This window comes from Nelusetta ayraudi, unplaced genomic scaffold (assembly GCF_046127955.1).
Source record: "Nelusetta ayraudi isolate G7.1 ecotype Tasmania unplaced genomic scaffold, CSIRO-AGI_Nayr_v1 ptg000168l, whole genome shotgun sequence".
Taxonomy (NCBI): domain Eukaryota; kingdom Metazoa; phylum Chordata; class Actinopteri; order Tetraodontiformes; family Monacanthidae; genus Nelusetta; species Nelusetta ayraudi.
Window position 1 is genome coordinate 3,051,128 of NW_027466218.1, and position 24,377 is coordinate 3,075,504.

The following is a 24,377-nucleotide window of genomic DNA, read 5'->3' on the forward strand; positions in this document are numbered from 1 at the left end:
CTGAAGAAGCCTTTTGGATGAGAGACGAAACGACTTCAAGATCACAAGAACAAGTCCAGTTGCCCCAACTTAACCCCTCTCTAAAACCTGGATGACTGAGAACCTTCACAGGCGAGCAATACAAATAAATCCCAAAACATTTTACTAAAATAAATAAATAAATAAATAAAAAGACAAAAGAAAATTGCACACACACTTCCGTCTTCGGACGGTTCTTGTCTTCCTCTTGGACCTTAAACAAGGACAGCAGTTCAGTCAAAATGCCTGTTCCAGCAGCAGCAGCACTTAACTGTGCGTGGAAACACGGTGAGTTATGGCGAGGAGCTGCTCATTAACTGCCGAATTTATGAACGTGTGGATAATTAACTTCGCCGCAGCTCCTGATCCATGTCGCGAAACCTCTTTCAGTTCATTCGGTGCAGCTTCTCTGGGGTCACACTGTATTTCGTGACTTTGCTGAAAACTCGAAAGTCTTCAAAGAGCAAACAAGAAGGACACTTTTTTATGTTTCCAACAACAGTGTTAATAACAAAGGCGCAAATGTCCAAATGTCCATCAAATGACCTCGGAAGATCAGCAGGGTTGATGTGACGCCTTCATGGTCTCACCCACTAGGACCCAGACCTCCATCGTCTCACCCACTAGGACCCAGACCTCCATCATCTCACCCAGGAGGACCCAGATTTCACGCGTCTCACCCAGCAGGAGCCAAAACTTCATACGTGTGCGACCTGTGTCTTTTTTAATTTATGGGCTTGCTGATTTGCTGATGTGACTGGGGGTGGGAAGCGGGGAGGGGGAGGGGGGGGTCGTGTGTGGCTCAGAGCAGCAGCCTGGAACATCTGGCCGTTGCTTCATTAGGCGCTCACACCCTGAAGCTGCCGACTCGTTTTCCAACAGGCTCCTCAGTCATCCGATTGTCATGGAAAATTGGACATAATCACCTTCGCCGAGAGTTTTCAGGGCGGGTGGGTTTGTTTTGGGTTTGTGTGTGCGTGTGTGTGTGTGGCTGAATTTTTCACTCCTTTTACTGATCCTCATTCCCGCTATACCACAACAGACACCAGATGAAATTATTTTTTAATATTACATTCCTGAGATTTATTTCACATGTCTATCTTACACTGTGGACGACTGTTTTCCTGGAGGAAAAGCTTTCGTGCCATTTATTTTCATTTCACAACTCCAGTTGTGATAAAAACTGAAGCGTCATCAAGACAACATTAACTTACTTTAATTTTACAACTATAACTACATGCTGCTCACAGAAGCCCCTTCTTTTTCCCCAAAAGACTGAGAAGCTGTGGAACCTTCCTTTCGTTGGCACTAAAGAATTTAAATGTAAGCATTTTTAAAAAAAATGGATCGTAAAATTTAAGATTGCCAAATTTGAAGACTGCTTCAAATGAAAGGAGTGAAAAGTTATTCTGAAATAATTCACAAACACTTTCAGAGGCATCCCTTATTTATTTTCAGGAGACCTAAGAAACTATGGGAGGGATGAAAAAATGAACATTAACCTGAGATGAAGATGAAGAAACTAGAAGTGAACGTAGCAAAGACAAGAATTTGAACAAAACACATCTTTAAAAAACATCCACAGAGATTCTGTATTTTTTGTAGAAAAAAAATAAATATATTCTAATGGTAAAAGAAATACTGTGTCAAAAATGTTAAAAATGACCATTACAGCTCTCCGAGCCAATAGCATCATCGAGTTGATATCATGCCATTACCACCACGGAGGTTTTTGGTTGGTATAAGTAACAGCAACACACGAGCAGCGTGCAAGTTCGTCTGACTCGCCGTCCCAAAGACAGTCAGACAAACAAAGGAGCCTGACGAGGGTCAATATTGGTCCGCTGTCTGCACTGCGGGCTGGAAGATGTGAAAAAGTCACATTTCTTGCACGATAGGCTGGGCTAGTGTGTACTAACCAATGCTAACAGCTAACTTCAGAGTCACGTGGACAGTGTCAAACTAATGCTTTGCAATAACAAGGCCACATAAATTCCTCCTGAGCAGTCATTAATATTATCATCATCATTATCATTGTTATTATTATTAGTAGAAGGATTAGTGTTGCTATTTCAACTCAAACGGCCTTAGTTGTGACAGTCTGGCCATAAAATACAACAGTGAGGCAAGAGCGACACCTGCTGACCAGAAGGTAGAAATGATGCCCATATAACCTTGAAATCACTTCATAAAAAAAGAAAAATGAACCGAAATTGAACAATCCAGCCAACATGTCAATAACGCTTTTCGCACATTGCTTCATGATGAGACACCTGACAGGTGCGTTTCGGCCACCGGCTATTTAAATAGTCACTGTGTATCGATGCCCGAGAGCAGAATCAGACGTCTTTGGGGGCGTCGGCTTCCTTCTCCAGCCGAGCCGTCTCTTTGGCCTCTTCCGCCGACGCCTCCATGATCTACTCCGCCTGCGCCTGTTTCTCAGCGTCGCTCTGGCTCGGTCCGCCACCCTTTGACTTTTTTCCCTCTTCTTTTTTCCTCAGCGCGTGGAAGTGGCAGAGGTTCAGGAGAAGGGCGAGGACCCCGCCGGTCAGGATCACCGAGCCACACATGATGAAGAGGTACTCGTAGTTGTGGTAGATGTCCACCAAGAACCCTGAGTGTGAAAGAGCACACTGGGCATTAATGAAAACACATCAGGCAAAAATTCAAATAAAAAAAAAAAAAAATTTACATTTTAGTTCCTTGTTAGTTGGTCTTGTTCACTTGATCTCATGAAATTGAAAAGAAATCCATGAAATTCAGTTTCATCAATATTTTCTGGAAAAGTCAACCCTGCCCTTATTTTCCTAATCTATGTATTAAGCTATCTCATTTGAGGCTCTTTACAAACGTATGGAAGGTCTATAGATCTATAACAGTGTCACTTTTAGTGGGAAGCTAAAACTCAAACAGAGGGCTAAATGCAAATGTATTTCTGGAGGTCTACAAAGTTTGTTTGGAACAATATTAACGGGAAGCTGCTCGACCTAAATCATGGATGGAAAACACAAATCTCAAAACAGGTTGAATGTGGTGCCTTTATGGAAAAAAAAAAATGATTTTACAAGAAAAAATAAAACAAAACCGTTTTTTTCAAAAAAACATTTTCATCAGTCCACTGATGGAGTCTGAGGGAGCAGGAGCGGCTTGAAATTTGGCTCACGCGGCTGCCAGTGACCACTGGGCCAAATGGAGGAAGAGCCATGTCGGAAATGACAGAGGGGCCGTTAACAGCCTCCCCGCCGCCTCGGCCAAGGCAATTTGGAGGAGCTGCTGGTGAAACGAATCAGAGGAGAGGCTGCGTCCTCACAGCCATAAATACCCACACCAGTTCTGCGGAAAGTGACAAATGTAGTTTGGATCAGATTGAAGCCTCTAGGTTTTCCAGCAGTCTTAACCAGGACCAGCTGGACAGACGGACAGACGGACGGAGGGACGGACGGACGGGGATCGATGGACCCGAGTCTCCTCCGACTCTCTGTGTTAAAAGCTCTCGTTGACGCATTACTTGGGAGAAGAGCCTGAATCTACGTCTCTCATGGTCCTTCAAATGGCCTCGAAACAAAAAAATTACTATGAGACGAGCCGTCTGATTTCTGAAATGAACGGTTTTCCTTTGCAAAAGCAGCTTCACAAAATCAGCTGCGGCAGAGAGGCTGTAGTTTAAACTGGACAACACGCATGATCCAGGTCTTTCAAAGCAAGGGCGTATTTTTTGGAAGATTTATTTTGTCACTCCATTCAGTTCGATTTTATCCAACCCCACTGCTGGATTCGATCCTCCTGGGACTCAAGGAGGGATTTGAAATGTAACTAAGTGGCCCAGCGGTGTTCAGCCTGAAGGCTCCTTCACTGCTTCAGAAATCACAGTCCATTGGAAGCTGTAACTCTAACACGTCAAGTCGCCCTCAGTCCACCAGTCGTCGCCGCCGTCTTCGGCCGCGCGGTCGCCGTCCGTCCCTTCTCTGATTGATGGCGCCCATTTGGCGCGTGCACGTCGATGACCATCGCTCCCATTAAGACGGCCTCGCCTTGATTGACTCGCGCAGTAATTAAGCGCATCTGGCGTCGCCGCTGCCTTCTATTCTAATGTATTCAGGGGGTAATTATGGCCCAGGTACAGGACTTTAATGACGGAGAGTTTAAAAGCTGAACATCATAAAAGACCCGGAGCGAGAGGCTAATTACACCCACTTAGTGCGCTTCCTTCTAATTGGACTGACCCGGCGGTTTTTTGGGGAGCTGAACAGAGAGAGTCAGACTACTTTTTTTTTGCTACGACAAAGCCCTCTGGAGGTAAATACACCGCACGTATTTACCCTTTAAGAAGGAGCGCCTCGGAACGGCGTCACGCCAGACAAACTGCGGGGCCTGAAAAGTTTCACCTCATTAAAACTGGAGGTTGGAGGCGGCAGGAAAGTTTTGGCGCGGCGCCAGAACACAGTGGCTGATTAAGGGTCCGCCAGACAGGAAGATGATCGTTAAGTCCCGAATATTCTTCTGAAACCTTTCGCGGGCCGCAAAAGTGAGGACAATTAGCGACGATATTCGCCATTTACGCCGGGCTCCTCTGAGGGCGCCGCCGGCGAGGCTTCGACCGCAACGCGAAGCCACAGCCACCTGCTGTAGCAACGACCCCGCCGCTGAGATCTCGGAGTCATTCGCCAACCGATGTGGAGGACAGCCAGCGCTGGCTGTCCTCACTCCACTTTAATATCATCAATATCATGTAACTGCAGTGTATCCGTCACTCCGCCCACTGAGTGAACAGAACAGAACTTAATGGTCAAGTCTGTAAAAACAAACTGCTTGAATTATAATTAAAAAAATAAGACAACACTTTTCTTTCCTACCAGTCAGTAGCTGCGTTTTCATGACCCCTAAAATCGCACAAAACCTAAATATTGCAATAAAAAACTGGCAATGGAAACACCCAAACTTGGAAAAACCTCTCAAATACGGCTAAAAGGTTTGGACGCTCTCATGAGGTGGTTTTTCAGACGTATCCATATAAAGGTAGATCGCAAAAGTGTCATGGAAACACGCATTTACATGTCAGCGGACGTGACGTACGGGGTCACGTGACCAGCTCACTTCAAGTGAAAATTAAGTGTTTTGTTTGGTCGGGAGGAGGAGACTGAACATTTTTTACGAGTAATCAAAGAGAAAAATATAAAAACCATTCTTGACAGCAAACAACATCGAAATGCAGATTTATGCGAGAAATTTTATACCTCCATCCTCCTCACAGTGAGGTCTCGCGGGACGAGATTTAACGAGAATTACAGCTTATGTGCTTCACACCATTCAGTGGAAACACCTGCAAATCGCAATCGTGCTTTGTCGAGATTTTAGAAATATCGCTTTTATTTTGCGAAAACTGGAATGGAAATGCAACTACTGTCTTTACCTCTTTCTTTCTCTCCGTCTGTCTGTCTCTCTGCCTTTGTTCTGAGATACGAGAAGGTTTTTATAGCAACAACAACAATAGACTTCTGATTACAAGCTTGTTAGAACCATGAAGGTGTTTCCAACTGTGGCAGCTGCAGGCTGCAGTTGAAAGTCACAACTGTTTTCAGGACCGGGGGCATTGAGACGCTTCAAATGTGTACCATTCTAAGAAGCAAATACTGCTAGACAAATATGCTGGATTTGTTTATTAATACTACTAAAGTGAGATAATTGGCTGGATTTGATTTTTTTTTTTCCTCCTGCGTACAAGGAAAGCAAAATTGTATTTGTGTGGCTGCCAGTTAATCATTTTCTCTCCAGTCTCTCAGTTCAGTGAGAAAAAAAGATTTGAAAAAGATATCTTTTCAAAAATGAATATCTAGCCAGCCCGCTGCTGTTGAAAGTGCAAAACTCCTACCTGCCACGGGCGGTCCAACCAGGACGGGGAAGCACTCGATGATGGTGAAGAGTCCGACGGCGCTGGGGAAGCGCTCGCTCCCCATCAGGTCCATCAGACACTCGAACATCAGGGCGAAGACCATCCCGAAGCTCAGACCGAAGAAGACCACGTAGACCACCAGCAGCGTGTAGCTGGTCATCAGCGGGCAGGTCAAGTGACACGCGCCGTTCAGGATGATGGCGAAGCTGAAGAGGTACTGGATCCGCGGCCGGACCCACTTACTGCTGGCTATCAGGCCGGTGCTGGGCCGCACGATCATGTCCACGAAGCCCATGATGGAGAGCAGGTACGCCGCCGAGTAGTCGTCCACCCCGCGGCTGATGGAGTAGTCCGACAGGAAGACGAAGGGGGAGTAGGCGCCGAAGATGAACATCACGTTGGCGAGCAGGAAGATGGCGAAGCCCCGGTCCCTGAAGATGGACAGGTCCAAGAAGCTGCAGGCGTTCTTCACCCAGCAGGGACTGGCCCCGGCGTCGGGCGTCTGCTCCTCGTCCGCTCCAGCCTGCAGGGTGTCGGAGGACGTCTTGCAGGCCCCGTCGACGGGCCGCATCAGGGACCCGGCCACGCAGCAGTTGAGGACGAGGGCGCCGATGATGAGGAGGCTCCCCCTCCAGCCGAACGCATCCTGCAGGTACTGGTTGAGGGGCGCCAGGCAGCACAGGAACACCGGGCTCCCGGCCATCGCCAGGCCGTTGGCCAGGGGGCGCCGCACCAGGAAGTACTTGCTGATGATGGTGACCGACGCATTGAGGTTGAAGGAGAGTCCGCAGCCTGCGAGGGAGGGAGGGAGGAAGGGAAGGAAGGAAGGAAGGAAGGACGGAGGAAGGAAGGAAGGGAGAGGAGATGGAAGGAAGGGAGTGAGGGAGGAAGGGAGGAAGGAAGGAAGAAAGGAAGGCAGCAAGAGAGGAAGCAAGGGAGAAATGAAGGGGAGGAAGGAAGGAGCGGAGGGAGAAACGAAGGGAGGGAAGAAGGAAGCAAGGAAAGATGGGAGGGAGGGAGGACGAAGGAAGGAAGGAAGGAAGGAAGGAAGGGAAAAAAGAAAGGAGAGATGGGGGAAGGAAGGAAGGAAGGAAGAAGTCAGTGAGCTTTCACGGTGCAAGCCATCCAACTTCTCCAAGTCAACCTCCTCTCTACATCTCTCTACACCTGCAACCTGAATTCAACCACCGATATGTTGACAATGTCATCAGTGTGCCTGATTCCATCTGTCTGCCACTCTGCTTGATGAGGTAAAAGCCGAGGTGTCCTATTGGGCTGGGGAGCTATGTTACCTTAGCACCAGCAGCAGCAGCAGTCTGAGATACAAAGCCGCAGCACAGGGACTGGACCCTGACTGGTAATTAAAAGAGAAGAAGTCCTCCTCCACACTGCCCTCTAGGCTCCGATTGTGGTTTTCACACGGGGCCGGCCGTCGCCCTGCGAGGCCCATTAGCCTGACAAGGACCACTGCGGAGGATTAATAGGCTCAGCGAGCGGTCGGGCCGTGTGCGCTGCCCCGGGGCAGATGTGTTGCCCCGCTCTGCTTCCCTGCGTCGTGGCACGCCGACATGCCGGGCACCGGGGCAGCGCTGCCTGCCAGACAGCCACTGGACCTTTTTAATGAAGCTTAATGTTTGGATTAGTGGAGTCAGGAGGCGATATGGAGGGTTAATGCAAAACGGCCACATGCTTCCAACGGTAGGAAGTGTTGAGATACACAGCAGCACTCTGGGTGGCCTGGTTTGGACACCAGGTCTGGCCTTCAATTGTGTCGCTGCCATTGAGTGGATGTAAAGATGGGAGGAGCCATCGTAACGTCACCCAAAACCCGTTTTGAAGCCGAATGATTGGTCGAATTTTATGTTTGTTTGTTTGTTTGTTTTTTTACAATTCAGACCAACAACAAAACTGAGCATCTTTGTAAAGGTCTGAGATTAGGGCTCCTTTCCAGGGTCACTCAGCCATTGTTTGTATTTTTGCAGTATCATTTTTGATGATCCCTGCTGGACAAATGATAAAATGCAGGTTTGTGGGTCAGTCAATCAGTGGCTGTTTCAGAAGAAGTGATTAAATGCTGTTAAGGAAGAAACTGGCGCTTACGTTTGATCTGTACTGATCTCTATTCTGTACATATGATGAGCCGTGGCCTTGGAGTACAGAGTAATAAAAGCCATAAATAAAATATCAAGAAAGACAAACTCACAAGCTCCCAGTTTGTTGCGAGTGATTGTGGTAATGAAGCAAGTCAGTTCATTATTCCATTTGCTTGAATGGTTCTCTCCACTTTCACGAGAGGGATCTAATGATCAAGTTGTCTCTGGACGGGTCAGTCTTCAAACCCTTCAACGAGCAGCACAAAGAACTGACTGGCGGCATTGACATAAAAAGCACATATACACCACCAGTCAAAGGTTTGGACACCCTTGGAATTTAATGTCTTTTCTTTCATTCTCATGACTATTGCCATTGCAGTTTCAGTGTAGAAAGTTGTAAAGATAGAAAAAAAATAAAAATAAAAAAATGAATAAATGTTATGAGAAGATGCCCTGGTCGTGTATTCAAAAAAAGAAAGGAAGTTACCTCCGATGACGCTGATGCAAAGGTAGAGAAAAATGATGGAGTTCCCGAAGGACGCGGCCATGATGGACAGTCCGCACATGAGTCCCCCTGCAATGACCACCGGGCGGCTGCCGTAGCGGTTGACCAGCACGCTGCTGATGGGCCCTGCAAACAGGAGGGGGAGAGAAGACGAGGACAGAGTGGAGAAACCGTCATCAGACCGACAGTCGGCGCTGCGGTGAGTCTCCGACTCTTTGACTCGGCTCACCTGCGCCACCTCTCGCACCAAGGGCAGCGGGTGAGGTGGCGGCGCCGCTCGCTTGCGTTGGCTGCACCAGTGACTCATTACGCTCTCGCCGTGATAATGTCAAACACGGCGCTCGGCGATCAATCAACAATTAAACAGCCCTTTTATATGCTGTCGCTCCGCTATGCATTGGTAACCTTGCCCGAGTTGGTGACATTGCAGCGCCGCGTTACGGTTTTTTTCTTTCTCTCAGTCTTGACATAAAGACCAATCGTTTGAAAACATATTAATTTGACTCATTTGGTGGGGAGAAAAAAAAACAATGGAGAGATCATCGATCAAACTAATAAAAAAAAAAGAGGGCGTGCCAGGATTATTAAAACGTGCCGGATGATCGAGGCAGTGTTGAGAAGGACATTTCTGACCCATCACTGAAAAACACAGTGAGCAGAAACCAGACGTCACAAGTCACAGGAAAGATTCCATTCACATTACAAGACAAAGCAGATAATACTATTGCAGGAATGCATCATGACTTACTGCAGTATTACTGTACAAGCTGGCATCAGGATAATTCAAGTTACTAGCCAAAAATATTCTTCTGATTTTCTTCTGATTTAAATTCTGCTTTTCATTTTTATTTCAAACTTTTTTTATTACCAACATTTCACATTGCCTCCCAATAACAACTGACCGTTTAAAGGGCAATGCAGTAAAATATACAGCCAAGAAATAATCTTTTTTTCTGCGTGACCTCCGTTTCTTACAGAATAAAAATAGCTTGACAAACAAATGGCCGCTTTTGTGTTGCAGCCACATATGCACAAAATAAAAATACCCATCCTGCTGTTCATAAAGTTAAACATGTGACCGCCGGGGTCAAAGACGGATCATCCGTCTCTCTGCCACTGTGTGTCACAACAGGGCGTCCGCCGCGCTGCCACCGTTTCTGCCTCCATTAGAACTTTATCACTGGGACTTCTTGAGTCAGAGGTTCCGTCGGGAGGCTGTCACGTCCCCCCCGCTGTGGGATTCGCCGTCAGACCCCTGCGTGCTGAACCTCATCTCTGATATATTCCCCCTGTCTCTATCCGCCGCCCGATGACATTGCCGAGGCCTCGCCAAGGACAATATGATGAAGCCCGCTGCCTGAGCGTCGGCCGAGGGAAATATTTCACCGCTAAGGCCCCGGCGAGTCGAACCCGGGTGAGTCGCACACCCTTGCTGTCCCGTCACCTTGGAGAAGAGCCACTGGGCGGCGCACGTTCGGCCTCCGCGGCACTTTTTCATCTTGTGGCAAACCGTGCGAAGCCGCACGCAAAACAGCCAAAGAATGAAACTCGGCTGGTATCTAAGATCATCTCCTGTTCAGTTTTCTCACACAGATTGTAGATATTGTGCTGTGATATTTTATTAATTTTGCAGATTTCACACCACACCAAAATATGATCCAAGTGTGTTTTCACAGAAGGAACACTCATTAAATGGTGGAAATTCCTGCTTTAGAGAAATGGTTGAACAATGACAGCAAGAGTTTTTTTTAGGTAAAGGAGGATTTGCGTAGAATTACGGCTTATGCACTTCACACCATTCAATGGAAACACCTGCAAATCACAATTACACGGTGTCAAATTTTTTGTAACTGTAATGTAAATGCAGCTAATGTTGCACAGTTGGCAACTAATTGGCAAGGTTAAATGTAGTGCACTGCTTGCTTAGTAATGTTTAATCCTTAGTCGCATTTCAAGAGTGTCTTCTCAGTAGCTTCATCTGGAGAAGCTACAACATACAGTGGAGCAGCAGTCATAAATAGAGGCAGCGTAATGCAGGTCAGGTGAGTAATGCGTGCCGACACACAGCCACTTATCAAGGCCGCCCAAAGTTGCTTCAGAGGCAGCTGCTCTCATGTGAACTCCATTTATTTAATGTCTTACTGCATGCATGTGGTCCCAATGAGGCTCCACCACAATAATGCTCGTCTTTGTGCGTGTCTTGGCACGCGGGGCCCCTTGGTGCGGCCCGGCTGATAATTCTGGCCTCTACGGTATTTTGAAAGAGCAACTTTTTATCTGAAGGTTTGGTGTCAATTTCGAGTGCGGGTCTGATCACGGGACCAGCGTCGGAGCAACTGTCTGGATGTGCACTCAGTGTGTCAGAGCGCCGAGGGAAGACATTGCGAGAAAGGAAAAGAAAAGAGCCGGTTTCGCCCTGCAGGCCTTCTCACTGCAGATGACTAGTTGGACGTGCCTGTTTTACAGGTCATGTGATCTCAATTCTCGCTTTTTTTTTTTTTTCCCATTTAGTTACCTGGGAACACATTCATCTGTTGAGGTTACCCAACACTGCGTGTTTACATGAGAACAAGTAATCAATTGGAATGCATCGTGGAAACGTTTCAGCAGCTCAGAAAGACCGAAATGTCATTCTGGGTGAGAAGGGTCAAACTGAACGGTTTCCATGTCCTCACTGCGTCCGTCACTTTACGCAGGCCACAAACACGGCCAAACAGAAGCGAGCCGGAGCCCAAAACTTTATCGCAGAGTCCCAACAACATTGTAATAGTCTGGCCAGCATATTAACATATTATTTAGTGACTGCAATGGTCTCTCAGGAAGTTGTTAAATATAATCGCCTTGGCAGTGCATTTTCAGAAGCACAATAAGAATCGCACCGTTTGACCCTGGAGCTATATGCCATCAATCATCATGAACAAACCATCTTTATCAGTTCCCACCTTTGCAAACGTGCTTGTCGGGGTGATATGACTTGGCAGCGGGAGGCACAGCTCGTTCCCCCAAACAAAGACACAGACTGTGTGTCAGCGATAACACCACAAAGACCAATCAAAGAGAGGAAACATCGTCTTCTTTAACCTTTCTCCCCAAGTCTCAAAAGTCCACTATCTATCTATCATTGAAAACCTTTAAACAGTGAACAAAAGCAAGACGGCTAAACTCGTCTTTCTGGTTCTCTTCCACTTCCATAGTTTCTGCATGATAATACCGTGTGATAACACAAGCTCCTTCAAGGACGTCCAGGTCACAACTGGATGGCAAGTTAAACAGGAACTTTACCTCCTGGTGACGGTTTCTGTTAATCATAACGTCACGGTACAACGCATGCACAATTTTTGTCATTGCAGCTGACGGCCTTTTTATCTAATGCTCTGTTTTGCAGTCAGCGACGAACCAGACAAATACTATTTGAACACTTCTTCAGCGTTCCCACTCAAAGTTCAAACTTAATTCAACAACCCCTCAGCAAAAAGGTGGAGGAGGATTAATGATGGACCATGAACTCAAATATGGAGGATTGTGTAATATGCTTTGTTTGTGTTGGACTCTGATTACGGAGACATGTGACTGGTTGTTGACCAGAAGGCTTCAACTTGTGTGTGGCGTATGTTACGCAAAGCCTAGTGCAGCAAAATACATTCTCCTGGGCTGAAGTATATCCAAGGTCTAAATATTGAAACTTAAGCGTAAAACTTCTAAGTGAACCATTAAAAAAAAAATATATATATATATATATACATATATATATATATATATATATATATATATATATATATATATATATATATATATATATATATATATATATATATATATATATATATATATATATATAAATACATATATATACATATATATATATATGTATATATATGTATATATATATATATACATATATATGTGTGCGTGTGTGTTAGAGGCCAGTTACCGGCTCCATAGATGGCTGCAAGCATGATGGAGGAAATGAGTGATATTTCGCTGGAGGTGGTCCCCAGGTCTTCCTGGATCTCCTTGAAGAAAATGGGCAGGACTTTGGGCATGCTGTAGGCGAACCCGATGGAAATGTGGGCGCCGAAGACCACCACCCAGCCCCAGCCTCCATCCAAAGGTTTGACACCCAGCCCATCAGCAGGGGAAGGGGCCATGTTCCTGTTTGGGCAGTGGAAAACAAAGATTAAGTACATTGTCAAAACTACCACTCGCGCCGTTTCGACGAATTTACTAAATACAAATTATTTAGATTTCCAGAAAAAACAACAATTTTTCCACAGTGAGATTTGTCGTCATTTTACTGATGGCCCTCCCTGCTCCTCAGTAAAGACCATAAGGCCTCGAAGATGAGGTGAGTATTATAATTAACACAATTTCCGACCTCAAGAGAACCATGTTTGGAATAGGACCTAGGCTCAGTTCCATATTGGAGTTGTACCCCTGACCCTTGGCCTTTGGCCTTCGACCCTTGATCCTTAGCATTAAGTCACAAAGGGTAGTGGCTGAAATCTACCCCAGCGAAACAGGACACCCCTTCAAGAACACGTTACTTCGCAAGCAGCCTTTCCAAAGACATTGGCATATAACAGGCGTCTCTTTTTAACAAGGGGTTTGTGATGCAAAAAACATTAAAACTAAAACAACACAATGGTTGACACAATTACAAAAACCTAACTCCATTTGCATTTGTGCCGTAGTCACATCGGGAAGACATTCAAGAAAACCTCATTTCATTTGAAGTTCCTTTGAGTGGGGGGGGGGGGGGGCTATTCAGCCCCAACACTTCACCCATGCTCTTCATAATGTACAAGGTCAGGGGAGTAAAATGGCACGGAGCCTCCCTCACACCTACTGGGAAGGGAAATTATACTTCAAATTAATAATACCTGTGTTTGCTTGTTTTTACAGCCTATTTTTCAGACGATCAGGTACTCAAGGGTAAATAAAGGCATCAAACGCGCGCGCACGCACACACACACACACACACACACACACACACACACACACACACACACACACACACACTAACAATTACCCTAATACTTTCTGTCAAGCAATTGTCATGTCCGATTATACTACAAACAACACTTCTTTTGTCCACAGTCGTGAAAACAACTAATGACAAACTTTCTAAGAAACACACCTTTACTATGATTATGTGTACCCGCATATCATGACAACCCTGTTTTGAAGTAAATTTATATTCTGATTATCAATGAATGGGGGGGAGGGGGGGGGAGAATTAGAGATTATTTCAGCGGGGACATCTTTCAACGATACACACTAAAGCTAAAGCTAAAGGTTAACTAAGGTAAACACATGAAACCCGCGCATGTGGTCTGGATGTGAGCTTACTTCTTTCCTTCAGTTGTTCACTTGGGAACTGCTCTGCATCCTCCGAAGCGGAGTTTCAGCCTCGACTCTCAGAGACTCAGAGTCTCCATGAAATCAAAACAAACGTTTCGCTTAAAAAACAAACAAAAAAACGAATTGTAGTATGTCGAAGGGGCAGCGTCGGTCGGTCGGTCAACTCAGTAGAACTTTTAGGAAGGCGAAGTCGTTTGAATGAGCGGAAGAAAGAAAAGGAGTGGGCCAACACATGCTCCCACGTGGACAGCAGCGGGTAGTGACGTATACGTTACGGATATGGTGACGTCACGTATCTGCTGGATCGGTGCCCGCAACACTTCACAGAGACAGAGAGAGAGAGAGAGAGACGTGGGGAAGACCTCACCTCTCTCCGCGGCCGCTCGACTTCCTCTGACGAACCACCGCTGCTGCTGCTGCTCCAGCTTTATTTAACGTCTGCTCACGTGAGTCACCGGTGACCCGAGGGTGGCTTCCGACCAGTTCCTGCAATCATGGGACCTGCACCCACAACCTTTTTTTTTTTTTTTTTTTTTTTTGCATGTTGTTTAGACGGCGAGTCACATTGTTAGCATCCCTGCCGTCATCACGCATCACCACAGAGAACAGCCGTGGCCCGCGGCGCCCCAGTCCGCTCACCTCTCACACCGTGGGAGGACGGGGGGGTGCCGAGGGAAATATAGCTTCGCTTTTCTTTTCTGTTTTGTCAACACATTGTTTTAATTTTTTATTTTTCAGTGAAATTCATTCATTAAAAGTAATCGGCGGTATATAATAGAGAGTGGAGGGTTACACCCTGGAGGCCAAAGCCAGAATTATGGCATTTTAGTCAGATAACAAAGTCAACATTGACTTTTGAGAGTGGAGAAGTGACATTTTAAAAATGAGCAGCAAAACCTAACATTGGAGAATAAATGTTTCTCTTTTTAATGCAGAGTCAAAATATAGAATAGAATATTGAAAAATAGTTTAGGGAACCTTAGAAAACATTAGGGGTTTAGTTCTAGAAATCGTCTCCTACGTGACATCACAAGGGGTATTTAAGCACCAATTCCAGTAGCTAAAACACAGCATTTTAGTAGGACACATTAAACAGGAGGACCAACAAGGAAAATGGGTCAAATATTGGCACTTCCGTTCCAGACCTTCTTGTGCTCATCAACCGTTCTGACTTTCTGCTAAACCTGCGGCGTTCGACGAGAAACAAGCAAGCAAACCTCACCTTTAATAGTTTTATTTTCAAATTATGTGCAATGTGAATTTCACAGTTGAGCTCGACAGCCACTATAACCCAAGACAGACAAAACCAGCAAAGTAAAAGAAGCAAAAAATACAGAGAAACCACAAAAGGAGTTAGCACCCATGAACTGTGTTCTGCAGCCGAGACACTGCAAACTCTTCAACGGAAAGCAGTTGATCTTTCGTTTGTGTAGCTTGGTGTACAATGAGACTGGTGTTTGTAATGTAACGATGTGGAGCTGTAATGCTATGGTTTGGTGAGATGTTAATGAGGAACTATTACTGTACAACAGACGGAGAACATGTGAACTGAGTGGAATGGATCACTCGTGCAGGTAATCTTTTTCTCTCAGAGCAGGATTTCTCTAGGATAACTAAATAGATAATTATATAAAGGAAAAGGAAAAAAAAAACAAAACAGCCACTTTAGACAACAACAAAAAAAAAACAACAGAAAATCACATCTAATGTTTTTCAAGTTATAAAAGAAACTGAAGAAAATATTTTTTAAAAAACTGTGCAAGTACGGCAAACCTATAGTACAGTATATTACACATAACAAAAACATTTAAATACAGTACTGAGTATCAGTAGAAATCCTGAGAGTTCTCTGTTCCTGGTTCTCAAATGGCTGTCTTTAGACATGTGGATGAGCCTCAAACCTTCCTTTGATCACTCGATGAGGGCTGCTGTTCAAAAAAACAAAAAAAAGTATACATATATATATACATATATAGAGAGAGAGGTATATCTATATATATATATATTTTTTTTTAGCTCAAAGTCATTCAACAGTGGATCTCTTTTCTTAAAAAAAAAAAAAGGTGAGCAAATCCCCCAGTCCTTAATGAATGTCGTTCTTCTGGCATCGCTTTTTCCATCAGCATCCATATTTATAGTGATAGCAAACAACAGGAACATACAAAGGGAGCCGTGTAGTGCAAAGATGGCAACAGAAACCTGTATGAACTGGTGAACTGTAAATTCTTCTATACAAGATTGTCAAAAAAAAAAAGGAAAACAGAGGTCGTGTCAGCACCAACAAACTGCGCCCTCCTCTGGGGGGCGCTACGCACCCCCCAACTCGGGCCACCCAAACCTGTTGGTACGATGTAGTCTGCTCGCTGAAGGTGTTTGAGCGTCTGGGAAAATAAAAGCAGGGTGGCTGCTGAGGTGCCGAGCGATTCAGTGCACTGCTGAGAAGGACTGTTGCAGATCTTCGTCAGCTGGGAGGGGGGGGGGGGGGGCAGCGTTTGATTCTGATGGCCCCTTCACACACCGCAGGCACACCGACCCACCCCCCCCCAACCACCCCCCAACCCGCGCAAAAACACACACACGTCGCTTCAAGTCTGCCGCCAGAAAAAACAAGCACACAACGGAAATATTTAAATGCACTTTTTCGTGTTTTTACTAAGGTAAATACAGCCTAATCACAGTTCAATCACTTTATTGCTACCAGGATTTATTTGCCAATGTCCAGATCAACGATAGGAGACCTCCAACGCTTTTCGGCACGTACGAAAAGGGAGGCTTCTGAAACCTCGACGCAAATCGTCCCACGTCCCGGGAATAGCAACCGACGTCCAAAGCTCATAGCTGAACTGAGCGGTGTTTTTTTTTCTTCCAAATTTTATTTGTTTCACAAACAGCTGCTCTTCTAAAAACGGCCTGAAATGTCCCTTTTCTCCTAATCGATCGCATCAAACGTCTCTGAGGTAAACCTGTTAGTTGGTCTGAACTGTCCACTTAGTGTTGCCACAAAATTTTTGACTCCGTCCTTATTTCTCCAATGTGGAGAGTGACTTATGCTAACGTTTCAGTTAAGTTGTCTTCGCATGTGACTCAAAATGGATGTCGACTCACGGGGGGCTCGGAGGCGAGAGGCACCCGCCCCTCCCCCGCCGCCGCCTCCGCAGCCCCCCGCCACACAACAAACAAAAACTTAAAACTAACTAGGAAGCTAAAACACAACGTATCGTTTGACACACCGACCGACGCACAAAGAAAGGAACAGAGGGCCGTAAAATTGCCATGACAAGCGTTCAAAAGAAAAACAACAACACACGAGGGTAATGTCAATCACAAGCACACTTCAAATTAAAACTGCTTTATAAAATACCATGGAGAGATATTGAAGCTAAGGGTTAAAGAAAGAAACTAACTCAACCAAAACACACACGCGCACACACTCATACACACACGCACACTCACACACACACACACAGGCACGCATACAAATCAGAGCCAGCAACCTAATGAACTATCATCTTACCCGTATGAATATATCCTTTATATTTTCTATATATAGATTTTCACTTTTTGCTGACACGCCGCCATCTTTCCTATGCCCTCCCTCATTCACATGCTTATCATCTGTAAAACCCTTGTTAATATTACCTATCTAAAACAAATAAACAACGGAACATGGCTCAACAAGCAAAAAAAAGAAAAGAAAAAATAGAAAGAAAAAAAAAGCATAATTGCACTTATGATTCATTGTACGGATTTGTTAAACAAGCATCAGTGTGAGTAGCTGGTGCTGTGTGGTTGAAGAAAATGAAGAAAAAAAAATAACACCCCCCCCCAAGGAACAAAACTGGAAAACAAAACAAAGAAAAAAATACTGCAATCTTTAAAAAAAAAGCACCCCCATTTTGATCAACCAAAGTTTGAACGACTTAAGACTAAACCGACAATCGTCCTCCTGGCGGAGAGCCGAGACCAGAGGTTACATCAGGCACAAGGCGGGCAGGACCGCATCCCTCCCATCGCCACCCCCGAGGTCGGCCCGGGTTACCTCAAAGCACTTTCTGGAGACACTGTGGGTACAGTTTGGCCACCACGCACTCAAAGTGGCGGCCCAGGTCCCAGAGGCGGTCGGGCGTCTCGTAGACTTTGGTCCACGCGTCGGCCTCGTCGTCGTACTGGTACAGGGAGTTCTTGCGGCTGGTGCGGAACACGTGCTCCTCCACCATCACCTGCGTGGCTCGCACAAACAGGTGCAGGCGGCCCTGCAGCAGCATGGCCTTGATGTAGGGGCTGGTGGCCTGGTCAAAGGGCAGGTCCCGCCGGCGGCCCCACGTGCTCCTCTCGATGTCATAGACCTCCACGGTGAAGGTGCGCTGGTGGTTCCTGCAGATGCCGGCAATGTAGTAGATGCAGTTCTTGTACAGGGCAGCCAGGCCCTGACTTCGCGGCACGCTCATGGGGGCCAGGTGACTCCAGTAGTCCTTGCGGGGATCGAAGCAGAAGAAGTATTCACCTGCAGAGAAAACAGACGGCACAAAACGGAGAGCGTGTGAAGGGAAAAACAGTGCAATAATTGTGTCGACAAACTGCGACAGAATTACTGCATGAGGAGTCAAACAATTTCTTGTGATTCATTGCCTGTTGGTGGAAATTATGATTGTGTGTGTTAGTCGCCTGCAGGCCTGTTCGAAAGACAGCACGACCAGGTGAGCTGTGTCTAAAATTTCATTTTATTGAAATTTGTTAAGTCATTGCTGTTGTTGGTTGTTCACCCTGCAACTCACTCTGGCCCAGGCATGGACAAACTACGGCCCAGGGGCCTTAAGAGGCCCTTCAAGCTTTTTAATCCGGCCCAGACGAACTTGAAGAAAATATATTATTAAGTGAGTCATACAATAGCTGCATTTCATCCATTGTTTCAGTGTTTTAAGAGCAATTTCAAAAGAGCTGAATACTTGACACATGTTGTTGTAACTTTGCTTTTGTTCATTTTCAGTTGACATTAAAGAACGTGTTTTCTAAATTCCATGATATATATTTTTTTCTCCTATGAGGTGGGTCACCAAAACACTCCATCCATCTGCTGCTGCCACTCTGACTACTTCTATCTCCCTCTCCACATTTTTGCATGTCCTTTCACCCCAACTGGTCAAAGCAAATGAGCGCCCTCTAGAGTCTGGATCTGCTCTAGGTTTCTTCCCACAGGGCAGTTTTTCCAGACCACTGTTGCATCTTGCTCGCTCCGAGGGGTTCAGCTGGCTTTCTTCTGATTGTACACAGTGCTTTGAAATGCCTTTGGAAGCGATTTAGCGCTGCACTGTACACACAGTGGAGATGCCAGATTCCAATCGCGTGTGTAAAATTTGGCTTAATTTATGATTTTTTTTATATTTATAAAAGCATAAACAACAGAAGCAAAGCCATGCTGCCCAAAAAAAACACATTAACAAAAGTGTATACTCGCAGTACAATAAAAGGAAATTGGTTTATCGGCCTGACAGTGCACTAAATACGACTGGCGCCGTCAGGCGAGCTTCCGTAAAAATGTTCCACGTTGGACCTTTGAGTCCCCGACTCTCACCTTGGAGGACATAGATGCGGTCTCGGTACTCCACGGCGCTGTGGAACTCCATGGCTGCTGGCATGGGGCTGACTGCTGTCCAGCAGTTGTCCCTGGCGTCGTAGCACTCCACCGACTTGAGCGCGTTGCGCCCGTCGCCTTCGTAGACCCGGCCGCCGAGGGCGTAGAGCTTGCCGCAGCAGTGCACCAGTCTGCAGCCGATCCTCGCCCGCAGCAGGGGCGCGCGCGACAGCCACCTGTTGCCGGCGTGCTCGTACTGCCAGAAGTCGCTCTCGGCGCGGTGGTCGATGGACACCTCGCTGTTGCTGGGCCTGTACCCTCCGGCGATGTAGATGTCGTTCTCCGACGAGACCAGGATGCCGACCTCGCGCAGGTCGTTGGGCGGCTTGCAGAGCTTGAACACCCTCCCTGTGGCCGTGTCCAGGCAAGGCACTGTCTGCTTCTTCCCTGAGTGTTTGTGAGCGGCGTCGAAGCAGATGACCATCTCGGACGCGGTCATGCCCAGGCGCTGCGGGCAGCCGTTGGTGCCACTGAGTCGGGCTTTGGCCTCAGCAGGGTCCTTAGACAGGGAGAGGGCGCAGGCGAAAGGGGCGGGTATCCGAGAAAGAAAGGCTTCCTCCAGCAGGGGCAGGCGGATGCACTGGGCGAACACCTGCGGCAGGTGAGCCTGGCGGCCGGGCATTTCGTGCTCTGCCCAGCGGACGATGCTCTCGTACACGTGCTCCTCCTTCTCGACGTTGAGGTCATCGTTGTTCAAAATGCTGACGAGCTGCTCCTTGGTCAAGTGGAGGAACTCTTGCTCAGACGACACACACAAGAACTGCCACAGATAAAAATACAAGAACGAAACGTCAAAAAGCCGTTCGGAAAAAAGTGACAATCAAGAGCCAACGATCAATTTCGTCTAATGAAGATAAAGTTTGGAATTTGGAACAGTAGTAACCGTCATGTCCATAATTTCAAAAGAAATAGTTTGCTTTTAATAAAAAAAAAAGAAAGAAACAGAGAGGAACAAATTAAACTGGATTAAAATTAAGTCAAACGTAACAAACAGAAAGATAGCAGTAGCAGCAGCTCATAAAACGGTTGAGTCGTTCACAGTTCAATAACAGTTCATCGCAATCTTTATTTTAGCCTTTTTGAGTGTTTGTCATGTGTGCCTCCAAGTTCTTATACATAAGCAGCAGCAGCAGCAACAGCTTTAGGTATTGGTTCAAAACACTGGTAAGCACTTTGTTGGCAAAACTAACCTTCTTGCGAATGTAGTCCTGTGAGCGTTCCCTCAGTTCCTGATGTCCATAGGCATCAGCAAACATGTAGACCCCGATACAGTTCTGGGGGTCCAGTCTGCTGATCATGAACTGGGCACACTGGTCCTGCAAGGCAGGGATCTGGAAAATGCTGGCTGCAGTGAACAGGGCTTGGACATTGGACTCCGAGAGTGTGACCCTGGAGGTGTAGGCATAGTCTAAGACGAGATGCATGGATTCAGACTCCACCCCGACGATTCGGACCTCACTCTGGCTGCTTTCTGTAAGGCCGCTGGTGAACATGGACCTGTGGCGATGGTGGATAGAACACAAAACTGTACAACCAATTCTGCAGAACAAACTGACTTTAATGTTTGTCTCTTTACCTAAAATATGGGCTGATTGCTGCAAGGACATTTCGGTGACATGAGAACGTCTTCCCATGATCCACTTCTACCACAATGTCTGTGAGCTGTGCTTCATCGTACAAGGCTTTGAGCTGCTGAAGGATGTTACAGGCATGAACTGCATCTACGCCATTATAGTTGGTACTCGGAGGCGTTCCATTTTGTACTTGTAACAGCTTCCCTACCTCTGAAAGAGAGGAAAGCGAGATGGAGGAAAGCGTGAGAACTCTGCCAGAGAGGATACCGCTTGCACAGTCGATATCTTCTTCACACACATGCTTTGAACACAAACTCAAAAGGACTGGATCAGGTGCAATATTTCAAACTTTAATGGTTGTGTCCCTTGAAAACCTGACTCATTGATTTAGAAATTAAAAAAACAAAACAAAAACGTATTAATTCATGATTCAGTCAGATGAGATGAAAAGACGTTTGACAATATTGTGTTTCGTCATGGCCGAAGCAGCAGAATGTTGAAAGATGAAGATGAAAATACAGTTCAACACACAAATCAAAAACGTAAGCTGACTTTAACTTAAGTGAAGACAACATAAACGTTTAGCAAAAAAAGAATTCTTGACCAAGACAGTAAAAGTCCTACATAAATTATCCTAAATTGTCATGGCTTGCGGCATTTGCAACGACCAATAATTCACCTGCGTTTTTAAGCATTTCTGATTTGGAATTGTTCAGGCTCTGAAATGCTGAATGGGCAAACTCATCAAATTGATTAATAACTCGCACTGGTCTTCAATTATTGTTTTCCAAGCAGTTCTTAACAACACGTCGAGTGGCAACTTGAACAAGTGGCACATAACTTTTGCGCCATCCGGTACTTTTCATTGCAGTGTTAAAAAAGCTTGGCTGCTGTGTGACGGAGTGTGGGGAGACTTTTCCAATATTAAGCACGAGGCAGGCGACGCTAATTCCTTGACAGGACAAAGACTGGGGGGACGGGACGGCTGAACACACAAACAAGTGTCGAGTACCGTGGTAGCTTAGCAACATGCTAACACGCAAAGACCGGCGACTTCAGATACGGTGCGCGTGGGTTACGTGGACCGGGACTGGACTGGAAAGCAACGTCGATGAACAATGACGGAGGGGGGGTGTCACACGATGTGATTTGTAACTTGTCGGAACGTGTGAGTTTCGCTCCGAGACAGCGAAGCTCCGGCTCACGTCGGCTAGTTGACACGGAAGCTTAACTTTTAGCAGACAGCTCGGCACCCGGCTAACGTTAGCGAGCTTCCTTTGGCACAACATTGCGGAATACTCAACTCTAAACCCACCACTTCTCGCGGTCCGCTGTTCAAGAAACATGATACAAGCGACAGAGCACGGCCGTATAACACTGCGAGTGATTAAAGCAACTTAAAATAGAACTTGTTTAATCGTTGTCTCTGCTCATTTACTAGTGTTTACACAATCAGCTGTGGGTAGCGAGCTAACCGGCCGAAAGTTAGCTGCAGAGGCTAACGAGGCTAACGATACCCAACACTTTTGAGAGTCGGGGGGAGCCTGACCTGCTTTAGTGAGAACACAACATGTCAAGTTTTTGAACGGTTATGACACTAAACCAACACACAAGCACGCAAACGTTAACTTTAGAGCGGGTTACTCAAGCCCAATCACCAAACAACAAAACAATTAAAGGATTTTCTTTTTTTTGCTAACCTCCACTGGCAGCCATTCTCTCCACCAAGAAACGTCAGTAAGTGTTCAGCGGAGCCCCCGGAAACAAGAGCTGGCCAATCACAAGACGGACCCGTACGCTGTAGCCAATCACTTTTCTTTGGTCTGAAAATGGAGAAAAAAAAGTTGATGGGCAAATTATCCCGTCCGCAGAGAAACGGGAACGCATCGCTTTGTCTGATTTGCTCTTAATTTAAACGTCTAAATTAACTGAGTAGAAAAATACAACAAAAAATCTAAATGAACATGTTTTTGTCAGTGTATTTATAATATACGTTTTAGACGCATGTTTCTCAATCAATGTACACAATAAAAGAAAGAGAAATGGAATACCAACTTGCTTTGAAAATATGGTGAAGAAGCAGAATGTGCAATAATTGTTAGGAAATCCCTTTAAAAATTCTAAGACCTTTAACACTAAAAAACAAAACTAATAATAATAATAATAATAATAATAATAATAATAATAATAATAATAATAATAATAACTTGTTATTGCAACAATATGCGGGTTTAGTAATTTTATTTATATGTGTTACATTTTCTTATGCAGTTATTTTTCTTATAGTTTGACATTTTTTAGTATGTTACAAGGTGCAAAAGAAAACACAACACCCTTGGTGTGTCATGTGTAGGAATATATAAATCCTTATAGTCAGTTTAGGCATATTGTTGATATGTGCTGTTTAAGATCATATTTTATTTTATTTTATTTATTTATTTTTTGCAAAATCGCCTGTTGAAGTAATTTCTATGGTGGTATGAGTAGGTGCATTCCCTTCCATTATCAGTGTCTGCTGTTGCTTTGAGATATCGGGGTGGGGGGTGGGGGTGGGGGGGCAAGATGGCAGTTGCTCAGTGAACTAAATGGAGATTAACAGTACAGGTCTACCTCCCTCACAACTAATCAAACATGTAATACAGCCACTCCCAAACACTCTTGCAGACTATCTGTGATCTGCACATTCACCATGCTTTGAAATAATAATGTAACATTATCAGACAGAGATGTTTTCAAGGCAAATGCATGGCAAAATGCTAAGTGTCCCTTCGAAGTGAAGCAAGCATCTTTATCTATTCCATTCCTGCCAACTGATCCTTTATGGTGTTTTTAATGGAGTGACTGAAACTAATTATTGTTTATTAGCTCTGCATAGGCAGGAAAGTGTCACATTTTAAAGACGTTGTTAACGTGTATGCTGCTACTTGAGAGATGTTGCCAAACGGAATTTCATTGTATTCAGTACAAATTACAATAAAGCTTCTCCTTCTTCTAAAGAATGTGCAAGATTTTGTCAGAATATTAAATACACATTCTGGCGCAGGCTTCAGCGGCATCCAGGATGGAAAAACACTCTGCTCACCACTGTGACCTGATGGAACAAATAAAAGTGCGACAGCAATCGCGGTGATCGTCTTCACTTCTTTCCAATTTCCCCGCTTTCAGTGGCAGCGTGGACTGTGAAATTGGGCCTATAGCTGCTGCTGGAAGGGATGGCTCTGGTTTATGTTTACTCTTCTACGTCACCTTTCTTTGGTCAATTGGAAGCGATTACCTGATATTTGCTCCCTATAGTTTTTTCCCC

General features: G+C 45.5%; 2 protein-coding genes across 3 annotated transcripts; both read right to left on the reverse strand.

Annotated features, from left to right (window-relative positions):
* Positions 1 to 1,091: 1,091 nt before the first annotated feature.
* LOC142880493 (monocarboxylate transporter 2-like) lies at positions 1,092 to 14,352 on the reverse strand. Of its 2 annotated transcripts, none has more exons than XM_076014497.1 (5): positions 14,235 to 14,352; positions 12,438 to 12,658; positions 8,489 to 8,632; positions 5,888 to 6,700; positions 1,092 to 2,632 (listed from the first exon to the last, which is right to left on the reverse strand). In XM_076014497.1, exons 2-5 carry the CDS (start codon positions 12,652 to 12,654, stop codon positions 2,436 to 2,438), a joined length of 1,371 nt encoding a protein of 456 aa, XP_075870612.1. In that variant the 5' UTR covers positions 12,655 to 12,658; positions 14,235 to 14,352; the 3' UTR covers positions 1,092 to 2,435. The 2 variants fall into 2 exon arrangements, with proteins under 2 accessions (XP_075870612.1, XP_075870611.1); XM_076014496.1 differs by lacking the exon at positions 14,235 to 14,352 and adding an exon at positions 13,856 to 14,190.
* Positions 14,353 to 15,085: 733 nt separating this feature from the next.
* Positions 15,086 to 22,931, reverse strand: kbtbd8 (kelch repeat and BTB (POZ) domain containing 8). Its single transcript, XM_076014494.1, has 5 exons — positions 22,774 to 22,931; positions 21,076 to 21,283; positions 20,690 to 20,996; positions 19,440 to 20,259; positions 15,086 to 18,371 (listed from the first exon to the last, which is right to left on the reverse strand). The coding sequence occupies exons 1-5, from the start codon at positions 22,787 to 22,789 to the stop codon at positions 17,908 to 17,910; spliced, it is 1,815 nt and encodes a 604-aa protein (XP_075870609.1). The 5' UTR covers positions 22,790 to 22,931; the 3' UTR covers positions 15,086 to 17,907.
* Positions 22,932 to 24,377: the final 1,446 nt, after the last annotated feature.

Bases quoted from the DNA above. Each gene is read 5' to 3' on its own strand.
- LOC142880493 (XM_076014497.1), bottom strand. From the start codon at position 12,654: ATGGCCCCTTCCCCTGCTGATGGGCTGGGTGTCAAACCTTTGGATGGA. The intron at 8,633-12,437 runs GTAACTGGCCTC...TCCTGTTTGCAG, and splicing joins TGCAGCCATCTATGGAGCCG to GGCCCATCAGCAGCGTGCTG. The intron at 2,633-5,887 runs GTAGGAGTTTTG...TTTCACACTCAG, and splicing joins GGTTGGACCGCCCGTGGCAG to GGTTCTTGGTGGACATCTAC.
- kbtbd8 (XM_076014494.1), bottom strand. The intron at 20,260-20,689 runs GTTAGTTTTGCC...TATCTGTGGCAG, and splicing joins AGGACTACATTCGCAAGAAG to TTCTTGTGTGTGTCGTCTGA. The intron at 18,372-19,439 runs GTGAGAGTCGGG...TTTTCTCTGCAG, and splicing joins CCGCATCTATGTCCTCCAAG to GTGAATACTTCTTCTGCTTC.